This window comes from Blennius ocellaris (genome assembly GCF_963422515.1).
Source record: "Blennius ocellaris genome assembly, chromosome: 17".
Classification (NCBI taxonomy): domain Eukaryota; kingdom Metazoa; phylum Chordata; class Actinopteri; order Blenniiformes; family Blenniidae; genus Blennius; species Blennius ocellaris.
In genome coordinates this window covers 6,455,154-6,478,288 of record NC_137666.1, presented here as the reverse complement: position 1 = coordinate 6,478,288, position 23,135 = coordinate 6,455,154, and the positions used below count along the sequence as shown (strand labels likewise).

At 41.7% G+C, this 23,135-nt stretch overlaps 1 protein-coding gene across 2 annotated transcripts in view; it reads right to left on the bottom strand.

The window, feature by feature from the left end:
- Nucleotides 1-2,541: 2,541 nt before the first annotated feature.
- lingo2b (leucine rich repeat and Ig domain containing 2b) overlaps nt 2,542-23,135 on the bottom strand; it is a 47,147-nt gene continuing 26,553 nt past the window's right edge. For both annotated transcript variants that reach the window (XM_080513357.1, XM_080513356.1), the window contains one exon: nt 2,542-6,839. In XM_080513357.1, coding sequence (XP_080369483.1) covers nt 4,928-6,796 — 1,869 coding nt within the window. In that variant the 5' untranslated portion in view covers nt 6,797-6,839 and the 3' untranslated portion in view covers nt 2,542-4,927. The remainder of the gene's footprint in view (nt 6,840-23,135) is intronic.

Here is a 23,135-nt window from a genome sequence, read left to right as displayed (position 1 = left end):
CATTGTGAGTTTTGACAAATGTTTTTATTACTACTGTGACTGTCATTACTGTTATTACCCACAATCCACAAACATAACGTGAAATTACGAAACATCGGGAAACTAAATTAAAATTATTATTATTGTAAACAGTTTTAACATTTTCTACCAAATAGCAATCCCATTGTTGCACTAAAGTTTCCTTCCACGATGTGTAAAACACAAGGAATTGACCTTGATAAAGATGTGAGTACTTCTCTGTACTGTAATGGTGTCTGGGGATGAAGTAACTCCCGGTCAGTTGCAGGGGTTTTATTTTTTTTTCTTTCTGGTGGGATTGAAAGGAGGCTTGCCAACTACAATTTTTGCGCAGCAGCTTCTGTCCTTCAGTCAAAGGGACTGTCAAGCCTGCTTATATCTTCCTCCTCAACCCAACAAAGCCAACTAATGTGTGGGTCAAGGTGTTGCGCTTTGTCATGTGTTCTATGCGCTGTGAATATGTTTGCCGTGAGTAGTGCTTCACCTGTTATTTCTCTGCTGGCTGCCCGATGGCTTGTTGTTTTCCCACTCTTTTTGAGTTTCTTTCCAACTACCTCACTGTCATGTTGATTTTCTTTGATCACGTGACACTGATCAGTTAATGGTTTGTATGAAAGGATACAGTGAGCAAGGTTTAAAGGTCAGTTTGATTTCACTGACCAAAGGGTCAAAGACGACCTGCCGCCAACACAGCTGGAACTGAAGCGTGGTGACACTCCTTTAACAAGCTCTCCACAGTCATGGTGAAGCAGCACCAGGTCTCACAGAGTCTGGTTCACTTTGATTCATGCTCTTTGATGCTGCAATTTCGAGGTGGCTGCAGATACTTTATAAGGATCCTTTATGTTGTGTGAAATTATTCATTTAGGGGCGCACGGCCCCGAGCGTGAAAACCTTTACTTGAGAGTTGCCAAACACGCCTCAAGTGCTTTAATTCAGCTACAGTGCTGGAAACCACACATTTATGGCGGTAGCTGATGGCCTCGGTCTTAACCAGAGGTAAAATGGGTGCTAATAACATGACGTCCTTTTGACAGATCACTGAGAAGCAGAACAACTCTCATTCTTTTACACTGAGCTCAGATCATTAAAGCAGTGATTCACAAGTCATTCGCTGGTGGGAAAGATGGGGAAACTAGATTCATTGTGTTGTTTACAGCACGCTCTCGGTAAAAGGAAAGCTGCGGCGGATATAATAACAGCCGATTGGAGCCACTTTGATCTTGTCTTCATAACCACACTGCAGCCGCCTGAATGTTTCCTGTGAGCTTTCAAGCGCAGAGACAGAGCGTCTTTTTTCTTATTTTTACTATTAGCATGATAGCATCAAGTCCTGTTTGAAAAGGAAGCTTTCAGTTAAAGCCACATGTCAATTTATATTTTCTTAATCTGATTGTTAATTTTTGTTTTTTACAGTACATAGTATGCCTTGGGTTGCTGTCAATATTGTAATTAGGCCACCTGGGTCACGTTAACTGTGTGCCAGGCCATATAATGTGACATGCTCTGCTGGCTTACAGGCTATTTTGCCAAAATACATGCTGCAGCTCACACTGTCCCAATTCTCATATGTGTGTGTGTGTGTGTGTGTGTGTGTGTGTGTGTGTGTGTGTGTGTGTGTGTGTGTGTGTGTGTGTGTGTGTGTGTGTGTGTGTGTGTGTGTGTGTGTGTGTGTGTGTGTATCTTCACGCGGCCCAGTTTGGATGTTTTCTGATCAGCTTGAACATCAGAAAGCTGCCTGGAGTCGCACTTTTCTAATTCCCCCTTGGACCACATGGAAGGCTGTTCTGCAATCAGATCAAAAAGTTGCAACCTCTCGCAGCTTCACTGCGAAAACGGAAAGAAAAGAAGAATCTACGCCGTCGTGACTTCACTGCTGTGTAAGCAAATTAGGTCCAAAGCAAGAGATGTGCACTGTAGGTGAACTGTGTGGGGGGGGGGGGAGAGAAAGTTAGCAGAGGGATGATGAGTGGGGACTTCTTTGTGTTAAAGCCAGTTTTTATTTTAACTTGAACATAATGAGAAACCTCATGATAGTTGGGAGGGAGGGTAATACTGCAGGAGCTCCTTGTTTGTTCCCATCTCCGAACCGCTCCTCTGGGACTGCAGAGGCGTCGCCCACTCAGGCCCACTGTAGCTCAATGCCTTTATGTATGTTGGAACGTACTTTTGGCCAATCAATGTTCTTTTTGTGAGCATTGTTGTCACCATACTGTATCTAAACATTGGTCTTTGCAGTGAAAACATTAAAAGCACAGGCATTTTGCAAAGGCGCAGAATGTTGTGACTATGAATATTTATCTACTCGTTTCAAACTAACTTGACAAGGAAAGTGATATATCAAAAAGGTCAAATCAAATCCAGTGTTCATCACAGGACCTTGTGATATTTCAGTGAGTGGGACGCCCTCAAAAGATACAACCCCACTTACAAAAAGGTTGAAGATTATATGCAGAATATTAAAATGACAGGATACAAAGATTTGAAATACTCATGGACCCATATTTTATTCACAGTTGAACACAGACAACACATCAGATGTTAAAAGTAGACCTTTTCATTTTGCCAATTTTTAATTTGATTGCAGCAATATAGTCCATAAAAGCCAGCAAAAGGCCCTGTTGTTCATCACTGTGTACCATCCACTCTTGTAACAGCTGCCTGTAAATATCTGAAGTGACGAAATCAGTTTATCTTTGCCAGATTCACCACCTGAGAAGCACCGCAGCAGTTTGTGGTTCAACGTTTATTGAAGGCTAGGTATTGTCTGAAAGGGAACATTTGGTGCACGTCATTCTGAACCTTGATATCCCTTCCACCATTGTCAGTCTAATCTACTTCTAAAATTCTCTTTTTGCTATATTTTACACTTACATCTGTAGTCTTTAGTTGCACTTATCCCGACTTTTCTGACAAGTGTTGTTGAAATTTTAACTGGTCTCACTATTGAAATCTGACCCCTTATCCATGTTCTATTGTGTATATAATGCAGATTTATGGGAACATAAGAATTTTTCGGATCCTGTTTTTGTCACACATAACATATTGGACATTGTTCCAACCTTTATGTAACCCAGGCTGTATATTTTAAAGTTAAATAAGGGAGTGAGGGATGATTTATCCAAGCAAGAGGACAAAACAAAGAGAAGTGCAATACTTTGGGTTCATTAGGAAACTGTGTTGTGACAAATGAGACTATGGCGAGCTGCCATAATCTAGGTAATAAATGGGAAGTGCTGTAATTGAAAGTAAAGTGTTTCATACAAAGTTCTGTGGGGCTGTGTGTGTGTATGTGCACAGGATCAAGTCTCAAATAGAAATCACAGGAGGTCCAGAGGGATCAGAAGCCCTCCAATACAAACACTGAGGACATAGTGATTACACCGTATTACAGCATTATGTCAAGCGCAAAAACTCCAGTTTTGGGGGTATGATTAAGATTTATTTCCTTTTGAAAATATACCCATAAATTTGTCATATGAAAACAATTATACAACCTTGAACATTTTTATCACAACAGAATCACACAAGTTAACACCCACATCCCTGCATTACAAAGAATTGCCCTTAATTGTTTTACAGTTCCCCCCCTAAACATTGAAAACATTTTCAACCCAAGAGATGAAAAATAGGCAAAAATTACACCCGCCTCCCCAAAATCCCCTAAATAATACAAGATTCCACTACAACTTTCAAACTGCCATCTATTAAATACCCAGAACCTCTTGGTTCACCCGGCGAAGAATCGGACAAAATAGCTCAAAGTGGTGCAATCAAAGAGAAATGCAATAGGAAAGAGGGGTAGAATTCAACTCATAAATCTCTGAAGCTCAACTTTGTCTCGTCCCAAAGAGGGCACCGGCCAGTAAATCTTTGCCATTGTGTCTGGCCACCGACTCTTTTATATCATATCAGGGGATTTGTCTGGCAGGAAAAGCTGCCGGTGATTTATTATGTTATAAAATGGGTTTAACATGCCGTATCTATCGCTGGAAGCTTTTCCACAACAATAACACCCTTGACCACTGCTGTTCCTCTGGAAAAAGCCACTTATTTCTGCTGGGAAGTGAATTCTATGGCGAGGACAAAGCGCCAGCTTCACACTCTCACTACATTATCTCCAGTTTAGAAAAATCCCTCATCTAACATTGAAGTCATTCCAAGGGTGAACACTGACCTATTTAATTTTTTTTTGATATATTGTGATTTTTGCATACAAACATAGATTATCCTCTGTTTTATTTTTCACTCAACAGCAACTTTAATCTTGTTGCAAATGACCAAACAATTACAAAGGCCTTGGGGAAAAAAAAAATGCTTTGGACCCCATCATTCACTTTAATTTTTCTGTCCAACAGGAAAGGCAATGCGTGCACATGCACAAAGGAACGCACAAATGCAACATGCGCACATCGACGCACGCACTCTCGCACACACCTTTCACGCTGCAGCTAGGATGGGTGTTAGACAATTTCGTCCTGACACGTTGCAGTGATGATAGCCCCCCCACTGCCACACAGACGTCACCAGTCTCTCCCAGTGGCTCCGTCACCTTGATGTCACGGTGAGTCGACAACATCATTACTCATCACATCACCACGACTCACATGCCTAGTGCAACACTATATCACTCCCATATTGATATGTTGGTTATAGTATTATATTAAGTGTACTGTATGAGAACATTATGTCATATAAACACGGTTTCATATATCAATTTTATATTCACATGTCCACTTTATCACTAGATCACTGTCATATCGACACCCACTATAATAGTACATCACTTTTCGTTTGTCACAAATCCACTGTGTCATAGAAAAAAGGACTTTTTTTTTTTTTTTTTCACTTGATATGTGTGCACTGTGTTTGTCGGCGCTGACGTCGCCTTCCTCATTCTGCATGGTGTTCAAATCATTTTCATATTGACCCGCCGTGGGCCGCTTGATTCTGCTACCTCCGCTGAAGCCCCATTGGATTTGCGGGGGACGTACTCGATGTCAAAGTTGCTCTTATGGCGTCCTTTACCTCGGCTCCAGGCAAACAGAAGCAGGAAACAGAACACAACTACACCGAGGAAAGACAAGCAGCCCATGGCTGTGGATATAATGATGGTCTTCATGTCAATGGGGACTGTCATGTTGTACAGTACCGTCCCATTGCCCCATGTGCTGTTGGAGTCTGTCAGGTAGTTTGAGCTCCTGTTGCTATAGTGAGATCTGTCCCCAATGCCCAGGCTCTTCACAGCTAAAGAGGCTGACAGGCTTGCATTGCCAGCAGGGTTACTGGCAATGCACAAATATACCCCGCTGTCATGCAGCTCTGCTGCCTTGATCTCCAGGGTACCATCTGGCTGAACCTCCACCCTACCACTGCTCTTGGCTGTGACATAGCGTCTGTGAGGTGTAATCCAGACCACAGAAGGCCGGGGCGCTCCCTCTGCCATGCAGCTGAGACGGGCAGGCTGACCCTCATCAGCCATCAGCAGCTGTGTCGTGTTGGGTCCGATCCGTGGCTTAGTGCAGGTCATATACCTGGAGACCAGAGGTTCTCTGAGGTCACGGAGAGGTTTCCCCAGGAGGTTCTCGGGTGCGCTGCACTCAGGCTGTATGTCCAGAATCTGCAGGGCGGGGGGCTTGTGGCTATTGAGCAGCCAAAGCAATCTGCAGTCACACACTAATGGGTTTCCACCCAGACAAAGCCTCTGCAGGCTGTCTGGGGAAGCAAACACTCCCCTCTCCAGGGAGTCCAGGCGGTTCTGTGACACATCGAGTAATTGCAAAGACTTGAGGCCAAGAAAAGCAAAAGGTTCTATAGAAAGTAGCTGAGCTCCTTGGAGGCGGAGCTCCAGTAGGTATGGGAGTTGACCCAGCTCGCCCTGGTGGATGTGCTGAATGCGGCAGTAGGACAGGTTGAGGTGGGTGAGGTAGGGCAAGTTTCGCAGTGCTGAGCCGGGGAAGGCAGACAGGTTGGTGTTGGTTATGAACAATGTAGTGAGATTGAGCCCGTGCAGTGAGAGGGGAGGCAAAGTGTCCAACCAGGGCCAGAAATCAATCTCTACATGGCGTAGACGCGATAACCTCTTAAAGGAGAAAGGCTTCAGCAAACTAATGCTTAGGTGGCGCATGCGCAGTTCTACCAAATTATGCAGATGTGCCAAAGCATCAGTGGGAATCACCGTCAGATTGGAACGTTCCAGGGTCAGACTTTGAAGTCCAAGTAATCCAGTAAAGGCCCGCTGAGAGATAAAAACCAGTTCATTATCCCCCACTTCCAGCGATGCCAGCCGTCGCAGGTCTTGGAAGGCATGATCCAGAAGAACAACCAAGCGGTTGTGACTGAGATCCAGGCGGGTGAGATTGGTGAGGCCTGACAGCACACCAGCTGGAACCAGCTGGAGCAGGTTGCTACGGAAGTTGAGGGAGCGCAGGGCGAGCTGGGAACGGAATGATCCGGGCTCCACCACGCTGATGAGGTTGTCACTGAGATCCAGGTCCTCGAGCTGCTGGAATGAAGAAAAGTTGTCTGGCGTGATGATTCGCAACTTGTTCTTGCTCAGGTCCAGGGCACGTGTCTCAATCGGAATGCCTTCAGGGATGCTGGGTAGGCGCTTGCGGTGGCAGCTAACTGACTTGGTTTGGGCGGAGCACTCGCATCGGGCGGGGCAGCTCAGAGCCGAGCTTGCCAGGAGAAGCAACAGGGCCCCGCCCAGTAAGAGGTGGCAGTGATGCTGGGCTGGGTGTCGCATGTCTCTTTTACCCACGTTGCCCTCTGTCATGGCACAGCTTCTTGTCCATACAGAGCACCATAACGAGCAAGTCCTGCAAGACACAAAACAAGGAATCAGTCAAAGCATTCTTAATCTGTAAGTACCTGTCATCTTCCTCGATTGTATTAACCCCCCTTCCCCAATTTTCAGCCTTTTACGCTGAACATCTACAACTGTCAAGCAGCCGCTTTAATGAAGTCTTTTTTCTTGGCAAGGTGAGTATAATAGAATTAAACTCACAGCAGGAGCAAAACTAAACTAAAATAAAATAATAATATTTATTTATGATAATAATAAAATATCAGCTGCATGATAAAAAAAGGCGGGGGGGGGGGGTTGCGCTCATCACTGTGTTATCACAAAAGGTTGCAGGCTAACTGAAGATATTTTACGAGGATGGAAGACATCTCGGGCCAGTGGCGAGAAATGACCCTCGTTAGAGTGCAGTGAGGCTAAAAGCCTGCATGGATTTGTTGTTACAGTGAGTCTAGGACAATCATGTGCATGTGTGTGTGTGTGAGAGGGGGTGGCAAAGTTGCAACTGTTCAACGAAAATAAAAAACTAAATCGGAGATATGATGGCAGCTTGTCCCCGCTTCTATAAATAAACCCACAGAGTTTGCAGCAGTGTTAGCCAGCACGTCCAACCCCTTCGAGGATAAATGGAAACAAATATATAAGGCTCCTTAATCAGTAATCAACATAGTGAGTCATTCCACTGGCTCGCTGCTTCGTTTTACATTGATCACACAAGATATTAGCATTAGGAGCACCATGTTATGGTTTCTATTCACTTCTTTTTATTGCACATGACTTTTCCTTCATGGTTTGTATATTGCTTGCACTTATTTTCCCAAAGCGGCACAGCTGTGGTTGAATCAATCCGACGTTAGACTACACTCCATGTTGCAAATCTCCACAGCATAGCAGCACATTCTGATCACAACACAAAAACATATGTGAATGAGATTAAAGTTGCTCCTTGTTTGTACAAATTTAAAGTGATATAAAATACGTGTCTACGGCATACATTACACTTCATCTACCCAGCACACTGTGACTTCCAGCCACTGCATGGGTTCGTGGCTGGGCTTGTGGATGGAAAGAGAGACAACAACAGAGTAATGAGGAAATGCAAGACACATGCACGGTTCAACGGCAAAACATTATGATCTCTGAGAGCCGAGTCGTGGAGAGTCTCAGAAAAAGGCGCAGACCTTTTCAGTGGGGAGAAACCCCCCCCCCCCAAAAAAAAAACAACCTTGCAGCAGCCACAGGTTGTTGAATTGACAGATGGCTTTGGAGATGGAGAGACTGACCATAATTGCCTCATTACCAGGAGTATCTTGCATTCTGCTCATGGCGATCTTTGCCAATTAGGTGTGCAAAATGTAAGACACATCTGTGAGCAATGGAAATTTGAACATGATCTCATAAAGGCAAAAGGAGAAATGTGAGAAAAATGAAAGGTACCTTACAAAGAAAAAAAAAGCTTTTTTCCAGATGCTGGCAAAACCCACAAAGCAAAAATCTTGCCAAGGTAAGCAGATGATGAGCACACAGACAGGCACATACCTTACTTTGATAGTGAAGTGAGTGACATTCAGAAAATAGCCGAGATGAGGCAGTGGGGAGGCGGCTCACTCTGTTTCCTCTTCCACCCCCCACTCCACCCGGCTCGGCAGCCGCACCACTCGCATCTCCGTCTCTCCCCATCCTTCCCCTTTCACTCCTCTCCACCCCGGTTTTATCTCTCTGTCCTCCTCTCCTGTTCGCACATCTCCCAGCCTGACTCCCTTCTCGTCATCCCTCCCTCTCTCCGTCAGTCCTCTCCTGGCCTGGCAGAAGCCCCGGTCCGTTCATCAGTCCCTGCAGGCTGAGTTTTTATCGATCGCAGCGCAGACACATCAGATGCCAGGAATGTAGCCTTTAACAAAGAGCAGGCCGTTGCCACAGCAACTACAAACCCTTACTCCCATCCACTCTGTGTTGTGTGCCAATCAAATTAATGAAAAAAAAAAGGGGGGGACGGAACAGAGTAAGGAGGGTCACATTTTTTTTCATATTCATTTAGCCTTCGTGTCGAGGCGATGTCCAAATTGAAAGCATTTGTGGGGGGGGGAAAATTGAGTTTCACAGGTAGAGCGGAGCCCAGTTTAAGCTGTTTCTGAGCTGTCATCCTGACCGCCGTGCTATTTGTCCACCTGTCTCATTGCCCATCCATCTGCTGCTCTGGTAACTATCCGTGTCTCTCCACCTTATTATCCGTCCACAAGCCTGCCTCTGTCTTTGTGTATTTATCAGTCTGCCTTCACCCGTCAGCCTCTCTTCCTCCCCTCGTCTCTCCGTTTAATAATTACAGTCCAGTTGTCTGTTGCTGCTGCGGTGGTGTGTGTGTGTGTGTGTGTGTGTGTGTGTGTGTGTGTGTGTGTGTGTGTGTGTGTGTGTGTGTGTGTGTGTGTGTGTGTGTGTGTGTGTGTGTGTGTATGTTGGGGGGGATCTGGGCTCGAGTTGTGTGCCAGCCTTTACCACGGCAATGCTCAGAGAGTTGCTGTTGCACACAAAAACACCACCGCCTCGTAACTTATTTAAGCTCAGAGCAGAACAAGCCCATGGTAAACTACCTTCTTTAATTTTAACAAAAAAAAAAAGAAAATGTTGGATCACCCTTATCTGTTCCTTCTCCAGTTTTAGAAATGAGCTAGAAGAGAATTCAGCATATTTAGGAGGTCTAAAAGACTCTCTGAAGGAAAGCCCCTGTTACATTTACTGTCACATCATGAGTCCAAATCTACATTTCATCATACAAGCACTGATGAAAGGATGAGGATTCCCCAAGGACTGTAAATCATCTCCCTGGATTAAAATACGATTTCAGCACTTGTTCGGGTGCATAACCTTGAAAAATGATGTGGCTTTGATTCTCCGGAGGATCATTCGCCCATTTGATGTTCCAATCCATATCTGACACAGTGAGTCCACTGTCCTCCAAATGCTTTCACTCTTTGCATATTCACATATTTCCCCCGAAGACATATTTCTAGCTTTGCAGAAACGGCTGAATGGATAATTGATCAGGGCCGATGGTATGGTCGGGAATGCAATAGTACTCTAGGCTCTCTGAGCAATTGTGGACAGCACAAAAGAAAATCTCATACAATTATTAAAATACACCTGAATAAAAAAATATGCCTAAATCAGAACAAATAAGGTGTGCGGGAAAATAATTTAATTTATGAACTCAAAGTACCAAAACGGTCTTGCAAGTAAAACTGTTAAATGAGAAACCTGATGTCTAGTTAGGCTGAGTATATAAAAAAAACTTTTTTAAGTATAATTTTGTGGATCAAAACAGTGATCTGCTTTTTTATTTCCCAATTTCCCTCAAATGTCTACCACAGGAGTGTCAAACTCATTTGACTACATACAGCCCAGTTTGATCTAGAGTGGGACTGACCAATGAATTGACAACGTAACAACATTTGACTGTAATGTTTTGGCCTCAAAATGTTTTTCTTCAATTAAATGTAAATGTTACATTATTGAAAAGATCACATTAAATTCAATATATCTTAACCCTAACCAGTTAAAACAAATGTTTTTCACCATGTGCAGTGGTCTGCAGCTATTATCTTCCATTTTATGCATTTTCAGCTATTTTTGTACCTTATTTTAGAGGTTTTTGACCTTCTTTTTCGGCCTTTCCCCCCCAGATATCGTAGTCATTTTAGCTGTTTTTTCAACTTAATTTTTCATTTCTTATGGTTTCAGCAATTTTTCCCAATTTTAGCTATTTTAGTTGTACCTTAAAAAAAAAAAAACAAAAAAAAAAAAAGCCCTTTTTAGCCAGGAGTTAAAAGTCCTGCTAAAAATGACTTTGTGTGTGTAGATCAAATGAAAATGAGATGAAAATATTTATAATTTTGTGAAAGCGTCAGGGAGCCAACACAGATCAGGGCCAAAGAGCCACATGTGGCTCCAGAGCTACAAGTTGTAGACCCATGACATAACGCAGACTCCAGTCCAGTCTCTAAAAAGCGACAATTTTCATCATCACTGTGTTGCTTTGATACAAATTCTACTGCCAATGAGTCCTCACTACTACATCAGCAGCTCAGATCCCCCCAAAATAACTGAGACCTCAGTTACTTAATTTCAATCAACCTTTACATCTTGTAATATCACCCTGACTGGGTCTTCTACTGGTTTTGCTTGTATGTTTAGCAAACCTGGTCTTACAACATAAATCATCCAACTCTACAATGTTAGAATATTAATATGAGAGAATCAATAATTGTGTCTTGCCCCTTTGGCCACTCAGTAAGAAGAAGAAGACAGTAAGAATAGCCAGCTGTGCTTCAAGTATAGTCTTTCTCACTCAGTCGTAAACATTGAAAGCATTGATTAAGTTGATACATTTCTTCCCATAAGGAACAGTTACAGTAGTTAGTAGATTATGAACATTTTTGGCAAAGCCATTACCACCGACAGAGATTTACTGAGTTATTGTGTTGCTTGTCGTTTTGTTTTTAAATGTAGAAATGAGGTTTGCTTCATAGTCTTCTGTGTCTGTCATATAAAAAGCACCAAACTCTGTCACATAGCTGTAGTGTATGACATGTATGAAGTAGTGTCAAAAAAAGGTTAAGTGCATGCAAATCAAAACAGAGAAAACAAGAAATGTTTTTTGTTTTTTAATTGTGCAGCGCCCGGTTAGAATCTTCCAGATACTTATGCACTTGTTTTGATGAAACGTTCCTTGTCTCCCAGCAAAATACCGTTCAGATTGGAATTGACAGGTGGTGGAAGGAACGGAAGCCAAAAAGTCAAGACATTTCAAACAGTGCTATGGGGTTCCTGAAATGTGGTTGGATTGTAAAAGCAACACTCATCAGTCAAATGCAAACTGATTTCACAGTTACTGAACACAAAATAACACCTTCAACAGGGGTTTTGCACTCATGACACTGATGACCTTTTAAAGCTGCACCAGTATTTTTCATAGTAACAATTGAGAACAATGAATGAGGGACACTCGCTGTCAAGAGATCACAGATAATTATCACCCCACTCTGCACTTCCTCTCGATATTAATCGTGTTCATGTCGTGTGGGAGGAAAGATAATGAGAGACATTCTCATCTGCAAGACTTGCAGTCATTCGTATGATCAAAAAAAAAAAAAAACGAGATTGCGGTCAGTATTTTTGTTCTAATTCATAAATGCTACTTCAAAAAAATGTGAAAATATAAAATGATGGTATTTAACAGACTTGTACAAGGCGACCACGTCACCTTCAGTTACGTTTTTGCCTTTTACAAAACTGATTCTTAATCTGAAATAACAAAGCATGAGGAGCTATTACCACCTTTATGATCATTATTTAGCTTCTACGCTTCTAAACGTTCACCCTGCTGGCTGGTTTTTCCAAAAAAAAAAGGTAATTTTCCTGCAGGCCAACGTGGCTCACATTGAATTGCTGGAAATCCCGATAAGAATTTTGCCAATACATTCTCTACTCATTACACAACAGCAACAAAACTCTAAAGGAGAGCTGCTCATCATCTGTGTCTCCAGAGAAAACTAGCAGGTGTTGGATAAATGGAGCTGAATTTGATGTTGCAACATCATGAACTGATGAATAAACCAATCAAACTTGACAGGACGATACCGTCAAATGACATGTTGTTGACAACCAGACACCAGTGTATATTAATCTGAAGATTAGTAGTAATACTATGTTCCTTCCATCCATTTTTACCCAATCCAGAGTCACAGGACGTTATCCCAGCAATGAAACCAGAATAATAGAGATAATCCAAACAAACACAGGAAGAACATGCAAACTCCTGAATTATGAGGCGAGAGTGCTTCCAAATACGCCACCAGTCTACAATGCTATGCAATCTAGGTTGTAATCATATTGTAGATGATTAAAATACTTAGAAAATGCTGTTAGACGACTATTGGCGTCTGATTACGTGACTGACCCACAAAAAAGTGAATAATAGCAATTATTCAATAATGGAATTACAATTATTGGATAAAAAAAGCTTGACAAAATTCAGCAAACAGGAAAATCAAGGGCTTGATTTCAGTGAGATTGTCAAAGAAGATGCCATGCCTGGTAACCTTCAAAAAGTACTTCTTCCTTTATCACCAGATATTTCCTAATCCCAGCGCACGGACCTCCAGGGTGGGAAAGATGGCGGTGATAATTAACATCATCTATCATTATTATTTGGTGACTTAAAACATATTAACATGCCTGCAGTGCTTTGGAGTTACCAACCATTCATACAATTCCCTACTTTGAGGGGTTTTTTTTTGTTGTTGTTTTTTTTTTTTACCCAGCAGTGACGGGATGACCCAGGCTGACCTTGGTGCGCCGCCTCCTCACTCTTCTCAAGCTGCACCGTATTTTTAGAAAGACTCTGAGCCAAACCGTGTCGCCGGCAAGAAGGAAAACATACAAGATCCCGCCGAGTTCTGGGTAAATGGTAATGGTGGAGGGGGGTCATTGAGAAGGGCAGCCTACAGGGTTGAGCGTTTTGGGATTTGGTTCTGAATTGGATTAGAGTCACAGTGAAACTGTAGAAAATCTGACAGCCGAAAAAGGAGCTGTAGGGTGATGCATGAGTCACTGTGAGAAAGAGAGAGAGAGAGAAGAGAGAGAGAGAGAGAGAGAGAGAGAGAGAGAGAGAGAGAGAGAGAGAGAGAGAGAGAGAGAGAGAGAGAGAGAGAGAGAGAGAGAGATAAGAAAGGAAGATAAAGTCAAAACACACAAAGAAATGAGCAAAGACACAGTTGCGAGATTAGATAAAGCCCCTGTTGTCCTGACTTGCCGGTGATTTTTCAAATGCGAGTTTAACCGAGCTGACGCCCAGTACACGTGTTGATTTAAATCTTTCCGTCAAGACGTGCACCATTAAGTCCCTAAGTTTCATTACCACACCGCCTTCTAAATCTGTGGGCTTCTGACATTCACAGCAAAAAGGTTTTCAGTCTGAGAAAGGCTTTATTGGCCGGCACCAGTACATGCTCCCACTCTAAATTACAGTATTGAAAGCCACACAATTATTTATGAACTAATAATGAGCTTTATTGACAGAAAGCATCTCGTTTTCTTGCCGTCAGGTGTGCGATAAATCAATACGTTGTTTTTTTTATTTTTGTGAGTCACACGAGCGCAACTTGGCGCTATGGTGGTTAGTAATCAACCCGATGCATGTGGTTGGTTACGTGGAAGGCTGGGTAATTCTTGTGGTTGCAGCGCATCAGAAAGTACAGTTAACTCCTCTCTGCTCATCCCACGGACTCACAGTTATGAGGCTTTGAATTCATTTGCGAGACTGCAATTATTTTGGAGGCATCTTCTTGAAAAAGTACTTTTATTTTTATCCTCTTCGCACAACCTCTGCGGAGGACTTTAATATGCATTTTACAGTTGTCTTCTCATTTCTTTGAAGTTCTTTATTTGTCATATTGGATCATACCTCTCTTTCCGTCCTATTGCTTTCTCTTTGAATATGAAACGCAGGCTCGACTCTTCTGCTTTGGCCCATTTCCCGATATAACGGTGGCATGAATAATGGAATTATTTCACATGAGGAAATTCACATGTGGGCGATTATTGTCACAGTGCGAGCTCGTACCGTACTCCTTCATGACAAGTGACCGGAAAGGACACGTCGCTGGGCTCGTCCTCCCTTTTTCCCCCGCAATGTCAGTGTTGGTGCGCAAACATCCGCGCGTGCAAATTCTGTTTACAGCATTTCGATGCTCACTCAGACAGCAGCCGTTGAATTAAGAAAACATGAGGAATACATATTCAAGTAATGAAACAAACAAAAAAAAACCCTGTAATTGGGTCTTACTTTTGCGTGCATACACCATGAAGTTTGAGTCTGTTGAGGCTGGTGGTCTCAGAGCTTGCGTTAATTCACTGTGTATTCACAAAAAATGCTAATACGCCAAATGCATTTTCTGTTGTGGGAAATGTGGCGCTCGGCACACCTACTGACCACCCTGCAGAGTGCAAAATGTCGGCGGAGTTTTCAGGATGGTGTTGCTCTTCGGAAGTTGCACCATGTTCTCCTCGGCTAATTAGAGCCTGTGCATTCAAACTTAAACTGCCAATTAACCAGCGCCTTTCTGCACCACTGCTCGTGTTTCCTGCGATGCGGTGGCTTGCGGAGCCATCAGCCGCGTAGCCTGTCTTCCAGCATGTGGCTTGCAGTGCGTGAGCTGTGCCGCAGGCTCACGAGGGACGCTGCTTTACCCCCTCGCAGATTTTGGAGGAGTCCGGTTAATGCCCAGTCTGTGTCTGCTCATACCGATAGACAGAGGGAGGGACCGTGTGCCATTCCAATTCTACACCACAGCCTTCAGAAGGGAAGTGGAGAGAGGCGACGCTGACGTGAGCGGTAACACAGCCTCCGGGGCCGCGGTGAACATCCGAGGTGAACATAATGTTCCTCCACCTACTGGATGCCACGCAAACATCCAGTATGTCACACCGAAAAAATTTAACTATCACATTCAGGTAGAGCTGAGCAATTTGGCCGAAAAAAGATTTTTTGAATCTCTAAGAAAAATTCGAGTTTCGATTACATTTTCGATTTTTGTACTCAATGCACTTAAAAATTAATGCAGACATCAGATATATTGTGCAACTCTGATTGTCAGTATTTACAGACCAAATGCCACAATATTGAGTAGGGAAGGCTCCCGTAGTCCAAGGAGCAATGCAGTTGACTTTATTTGTTTGTTATTTTTCAACTTTAGTTTTTTGGATATTTTCGAACATCATGCATGAATATACAAACATTTGAGGTAAAAGGATATTTACAATTTTTAAATAAAATACCGTAATTATAAGACAGGCGCAATGCACAGGCCACGCTATATTATTCAGTCTAATATTCACAGTCACATATTTTTGTGGCTGTCTCATTTTTCCTAGTGTTCCTCTCCTTTTCCCTTTTGTTGTCGTAGCGTAAAAGTCAAAATCTCCATCCTGTGATTCTGGTTTATGACGCTTTTAAGTAGTTTCATGGTGGTTGGATCCCCCTGCAGCCAGCATTTGGTTATTGCTTTTTCTTTTTTTTAACTCCATTTCTCAGAAGGTATGAGTCTCCTTTACTCAAACCTTTTGGAAGATTTCCAGGGTTTCTGATATTAGTTCCTCTCCCTCCTTCCAGAATTCTTTTAAATTTGGGCAAGACAAAAATATATGAAATATATGAGAGACCGTTCCACACTCCCTCCAGCAGGACACATCTGAACCACTCCATTTTGATTTCTGGTTTGAGGATAATAAAAAAAAAACCAACTAATAAGATTCTTCCGACTAAAATCCCGCCACAGTAATGCAGTTGTCTTTATAAAGGCACAGTTGTCCACTAAGCGCAAGGATAGTGATGAGTATGTCATGTTGAGGGGATTTACTGAGTTTGTCCTGCCGTCTCCACGTTACATTTCAGACAGTGCCTTATCGGGTCTGTACAACAAAATATATGACAACGTGCACAGTTTTACTACCGATATCTGGAGCTCCGAGGTTTGCCCCTTGCCACTGCTGAGCCTGTACATGTAAACACATGTAATGAAATGTAAATCCATTTAATAAAACCATCTTTAAAAGTTTGTTGTGATAGTGGGACAGATCATTGCTTATTTTAGGAGAGTCTTTAAAATTGTGGTACAAGCATTCAAATTGGGCACACATATTCATCACTCTCCCCTCATGATGACAGATTTTATAATTGGAAGCCATTTTATTTTTAAAGATGTAATCGTTAAAAGTGAGTACAGAGTCACTGGAGCTGGAGACGATCCCAGCTCTGATTGAGCAAAGAGCAGATTTATCACCAGTTTATCACCCATATTTACACTTTAAAGATGTAACCCAAGAGTGTGCAAACCCTTTGAGTCCATAATTAGTGGTTCCTTTTAGCTACAACTAAAGTGATGTTAAAATAACATTTTTGTCCAACTTTTAAAGCTTCTCTTCCCGTGTACTTTGAGTTGACAAATGTGACATTTACATAAAAGAATGGTTCAGCAGTTTGTCAAATAAGATATTTTTCACATCCCAGCATGTCTCCAAATATCGAAAGGTCAAGCGAAAAGCACTAAATGGCTAAAACAGCTCAAAGTTTCAGGGAGTTTCAAAGTTGATGGGTCTTGATCGCAAAATGCTCTGACTACCTTTTGTCTTCCGTCTCATCTTTGGAGCAATAAGGGTTTCTCATGCATTGGCCAATTAGCGAAAAGCAACAAGAAGTAGAATATTATGGGCACATTACAGGTAGGAAAGATATTTATGAGTTGTTCCTGAGGGAAAAAGTGTTACACTTTTATAGGTAATGATTTAGTTTTTCCAGGTCAAATTTCAAAGTTTTGACTGTGGACAGAAGAAATGATCAAATGCAATAATATATTTTTGATGATATCGTGCTGGTTCTGCTCAAGATCAATCTTTGGACTTGTTCACTTTATGTACATCTCTGATGATTTGCCAGTCCAGACATGACAGAGGAAATGTAAAGAAAAATAACAACACCCAAACAACACAAATGTATTTGTATATCTCAGTTTCAATGCTGACAAATTCACCCGGTCATTAAAGTCCAAAGCAACATGTCTCCTTTCGTCTCCCACTATAGCTAGTAGTGAGACAATTGATCAATTTAACGCTTGTACTTCTTCAGATTATTCATTGGTTGATTATTCAAACACTACAACATTTAAAACAGTAAAGCTTCTGTCAGCATGTAGTTCAAAAGCCGAAAGAAATGCCACAGAATTATCTAAAAAGGCTTCAGGTTGTTCATAATTTGAGCTGTTTCAGTAAAATTTATTGGATTAAAGTTTATTAGATATGACCCTTTATATCATACTTATTCTAACACACACTTTGGATGCCGGGCTCATGTTTGAATAAATGGCTTTAATGTAAAAGTGGTGACCACAATCTTCCATGATCAGACCTACTGACATTTCTGTGTGCCTTTCTGAATTAAAGTGTGGGGTAAATGTCAGCAGTGTAAGATAAAAGCTGCAGTCAAGCAAAGCAGAAAACAGTGAGAAGGTAGGGTTTCTTCTTTTTTTTTTTGGCTTGCACACAGAAAGACTTAACTACTCTATGTCCTACATTTTCCATGTGTCTTTCTCCCACTTTCTGCTGAATATGATCACCAAAATGTTTAGTGTCATCTTTAACAGCTGTGAGCAAAATATTCCACTGTAATGTTGCCTACATGATGGCTTCTGGTCTTTTTTTTTTTATTTAGGGATAAAAAAAAAAAAAAAATGAAATCCTTGTGGGGACCTGCACTCATTGATCCTGCGCCAAACATGTTGGATGGGCTTCATACAGATATGAGAAGATCTGGTTTTATTTTAGTGTGTGAACCAAGTTTCTTCTTCTGCTTATTGGACATCCAAGTTGAAAATCCACCGTGGATTAATGACAAGCCTCCAAAGATAACTGGCTAAAGATAATCTTTGAAGGTCTTCCTTTTGAATGCTTTATACATGAAATGGTCAACCATTCAGGGAAACGTACAGACTCTATACACCTTTGTTTTTCCAGCTTCATTCTTTACGTCTCTCAAGGTTTTCATTTCATGTTATGAAACTATGTTGTTTCTTCAACCAGCGCTGCAACATAGACATTCCAAAGGTCTGCCGGAAACTTGACTCGGAACAGAAGTTTGTTAACTTGTTGTTAACAGAGGTTTCTTAGCTTGCTATACGACATAACATCCATGACACCCGTGTTCGTAGCCATTTAATTACTCATTATTTGCCATTTAACTACCCAAAGAATTGTTTAGAAAAAGCTCTAACTTCAGTAATTGTACTTTTCCAACATGTAGACTGTGTTAAGTAATGAATCTGCAATTAAATTTGCTTTGCATACATTTTTACTTTTTAATGACAATGAACAATTCCCAGAAAAGCCATATTTTATAAATAAGTGATTATGTTTTCTGTTTAACATGCGACTCCTTTGGAAATAGTTTGTGCTATGTTCTGCAAGCTGAATCCCCTAAAAGGTTCATTAATGTCAACTGCCATTAATTGATGAACCGGTTAAGTAGTTATTCCATTAGCCGCTTTCTTAAAATCATGTATTTTTCAAACAAACACGCAGAATCTGTTTAGAAAAATATCTAAAAATGCGTGTAAAATGTTAATCAATATGCACACCACATTGTGCATTTAGTCTTTCTACCACTTTGTATTCCACCTGGGTGCTGTTGTCACAGGAGGAAAGTCACACAGTAATCACACTGTGCGAAATGATTGCTTGAAAAGATGCCGTTGCATCATTTCAATGGCTGCTTAGGTTTCCCACAAAAAGGAATAATCGGATTTTCCACGGTGTGTCGACCAGCGTTATGTTCCCCCACCTAAGTGTTTGGTGGAAGCGGAGATTTCTCTCACCCTCTCCCACTCACTTTCTTGTTGTGGCATATAAATCCGAGTGTTACTTGAAGGACACTCACCATATTAGGTTTCTGTCTAATTTTAGTCTCGGGAGGGAGAACTCATTCATTTTTCATGGTATATGTATACCACCACTGATTCATAGGGCCCTTCCTTTACTGGCCAAAATGAGATTTGTCTTGGCGTATTACACGAGTTTGCTCCTGCCCACGCTCTGATAATCCTATCTCCTGGACACAAGTTCTTGCGTTAACATGTTTAAAAACTGTTTTATAGTTGAATTGTGACTTTCAGCAGTGTGCAGGGGGGCTATATGAGGCCCGGCTGTGGCAGGGGTCTGGATTAGGATTATCTTTTGTCAAGTTTGGGTGAAATACTAACAACCATACGAAAAACAGCAAAACATGGCATGCAGCAGTATAATGCATTGGGCGAAAGCCTGAAATCTCAGATGGTACCACGAAAAAGAGGTGTCATTAATTAAAAAGGTCAAACCTTACATCTTTGCCTTTATATCTACATTTTTTTTTTTTAAAGAGGAGAGACTCTCTTCTTGTCAACATATTTATGTTTGCCACAGAACTCGAGGGAGGCATTTGTACTGTCCTACTCGGGTCCTGTTGCAATTATATGGTGCCCGTATCGATCCGCAGTATTGATTTAGGTCCGTCCTTGATTTTAAGATTCAACAGATGCTTCTCAGGAATTCAGAGGAAATGAAAACAATGAAAGGTGCCTCTCATTCAAAAACAACAGGGAACCTCATCAATAAGGCATTTCTATTTGCTTTACGAAGTGAGACATAAACAACTAACAACATCTTGTCTTTACTGTTTTACCATGAGCTGACCGTGTGATGTAAGAGCAGCCCGATCCAGCGACCTTTCCACTCAACTCACTGACAACGGAATAATGACATAAAGCTCATGCTTTTCAACCGTATTCAATTCAGGCCTTGTGTTCTAAACTTTGATGAGAAAATATGAAGAGTATGAAGGTTGGAAAAACATTACGCAGAGACAACACAACTTATAGTTATTCATATAGTTCTACTAAACGTACATTCTTGACATTTCAGTTGTTTCGTGGCTACAACTTCAGATAAATTTAACAGTTTTAGCGTTTGTGGCCAGTATCTAGCAGTTTTTAGCCTACTATACCTCATTCAGCTTGTTTTGTCATTTTAGCCATTTTAACCGTTTAACCTGTCTTTGCTCCATTTTTAACCATTTTGGCAATCTATTTGGTTTTTCTGAACCAATTTGGCTTGTTTTTTAACCAATCCCCCCACCAATAGGCCAGGTATGCAAATTATTGAAAATAATTAACTAAATAAAAATTACTATCTGGTGTCCAAATCAACTTTAAAAACAAATGACATTTTTGTTTATTTATTCCAACTAAAGGAACAAATAATACATGGTGTTAATTTCAAATGAAACAGGAGCTAATCTTAGGTAGTATTATTTTTTTGGGGGATAAAAAAAAAAAAAAAGCAAAATTAATGAATTTCTCTTAATGTTCATGATGTCCTCAATGCTGTTCATTCCTACCTGGATGCACAACAATGCTTTTCAAAGGTTTTTTTTTGTTTTGCCTGAAGATCTCTGCTCCTCATTCACCGCCAGATGCAACCTTTTCATTCAGTCGGACCACATGAGTCAGCGGTGTGAATGAGAGGCTCCTCGCCAATAACACTGGCATCAGAGTGATAATAACTGTATGATTACCTTCAGGATTTTGTAAAGAAGTCCCTCGCTGATTTGTAGATTCAAAAGAGGACACCTTACCTCGGAGCATATCACATCTGAGCAAACCCGATTTCTATTATTTCCCGTTGAAAATAAATGAGTTCTATAGATAGGAAATATTATCTGTATGTAATATTGAGCACCACAAACCAAAGATATTCCTGGCAAGAGCGTAATTAAAAGTAGCTTTACAAAAAAAACAACCTCTCGTTTCCAATTAGCTGCCAAAGGATTTGTGATTATAATATGCTCTCATTTTCGTTTTCTGTGTCTCAGAAGTTTTTCCTCCACTCATCCTCAGGAAAGCCTCCTCCACTTACAAACTGTGCCAGCATGAGACCCGATATTTTCTCTGTATTCAGCTCCGCACATCTAGGAAGTAATTTCGCCTGTTGGCAATTATTAATAACAAAAAAAATCTGATGAAAGCCCTGAATGCTTGCTGTATCTCCGGAGCAGCCAGTTTATCAGACAGATGTTTGAACTCGGGCAGACGTTTTTGTGCCAAGCCCGCAACATGTTCTCACCGGTCTCATTTCAGTTTGTATTTAGACGGCGAGGGAGAGAAATAAGCCACTTGCTCTCAAGGCTTTCTTCAGCAAGGTTAAGTGAAAAAAGAAAAACAAAAAAACAAACAAACAAAATATTCTGTAAATATAGAATGAAAAATGGGTTTCGACATCTCAAGCTGAGTTCAAATCTTCATCCAAATTGTGCCGATTACACATTCATGATTTGTGAACGTTACTCACCCTTGATGTTGTATCTGAACCCTGAATCGGTTTTTCCCAGTTCAAAAAAGTCTCACATATGTAAATGTTGCTTTGAAAAACTGAACCAAATATATGTTATTGAACCTGCATGCAGAAAGGGATCTTCTATTTGCCTGAGGAACGCTGTGTATTTTTTCCTACGCTGTCTATCAGCGCATAATACATAAGGCTCCAAATCAAAAAAAGACGTTTCACACAAAATACACAGAGCAGCAGTAAATATTGGCCGTGTTGATATCAGTGTGTACTGGAATCGTGATCTTGCTCCTGGACCTAACCCCGGATCGTTTTCCTCGACAGCCGTTTAGTTGGCGTCATCTCTCCTTACATCAGACCCTCGGCAAGGGATTAGGCAGTCCTCACCGGCACTGAATAACGCGGGAGGATTAGCACTTTCGCCTGTCACCAAATCAGTCCGCCGGATTAGCAATCTCCACTCGGGCTCCAAACAGATGCAAGTCAGTGTGACAGGCCAAGGTGACATTGCAGTGGAAAGGGGTGGGGGGGGGGGGGGAGAGGCATTTTTGTCAACACTCTTCTGACAGGAGTCTGGCACCGCACTGTGCATGGACAATGCCAGTGTGACGGACATTTAGAGGGAGCCGTTAATCGGCGGCGAGAGACGGCCTCGGTGGTCAGGTGGGCTCGCCGAGGCAGCCAGCTGGAGATCAAAGGCCTCTTGTTCTCATTCTACACAGCATTCGGTGGGCCAGGACAACTTCTCTTCTATCGCACGGCAGCCGCTCATTGTGTTCAAACGCCGGAAGTTCAAACAGAAATGTGATGTGAGTGGCTTTGAACATGTTTATTGGTGGGATTCTTTCAAAAACGGCTGCCTTTGCTGGGATTTTCACAGACATCTGCGGAGTTTCAAGATGGTTTCCCACATTTTGGGGTGAAGTTTCTTCGTGGAGTTCAGGAGAGAAAGTTCCATCAATCACTGAATAACATGAGCGATGATGATTAGAAAATGAGCTAAATTGCCCAAAATTCGACAATAGAAGAAGTCTGTCTGCTGCTACATTCAGATGGGCGGCTTAGACTTTGGTGGAAACAACAGGACAGCATGGACCCATCCTGGTGGTGTGATGGTGTGGGGGAGTTTTTCTTGGCACACTTTGGGCTCCTTTGTACAAACTGAGTTGTTGTTGCTGACCATGTTCTCTCCTTTATAGCCACAATCTGCATTGTTTTGATGATATCTGATGGTGTCACTAAAGCTCTTATCATCTCAAACCAATTTCATGTCAACATGGAGCAAAGTTTGTAAGGATTTGTTTGAATCTGTAATGTTAGATATTTTCTCTCAGTATCCTGGATGTTCCAAAACTGTGGCTGGCTAAAGAACAACAAAACTGAGATAGTT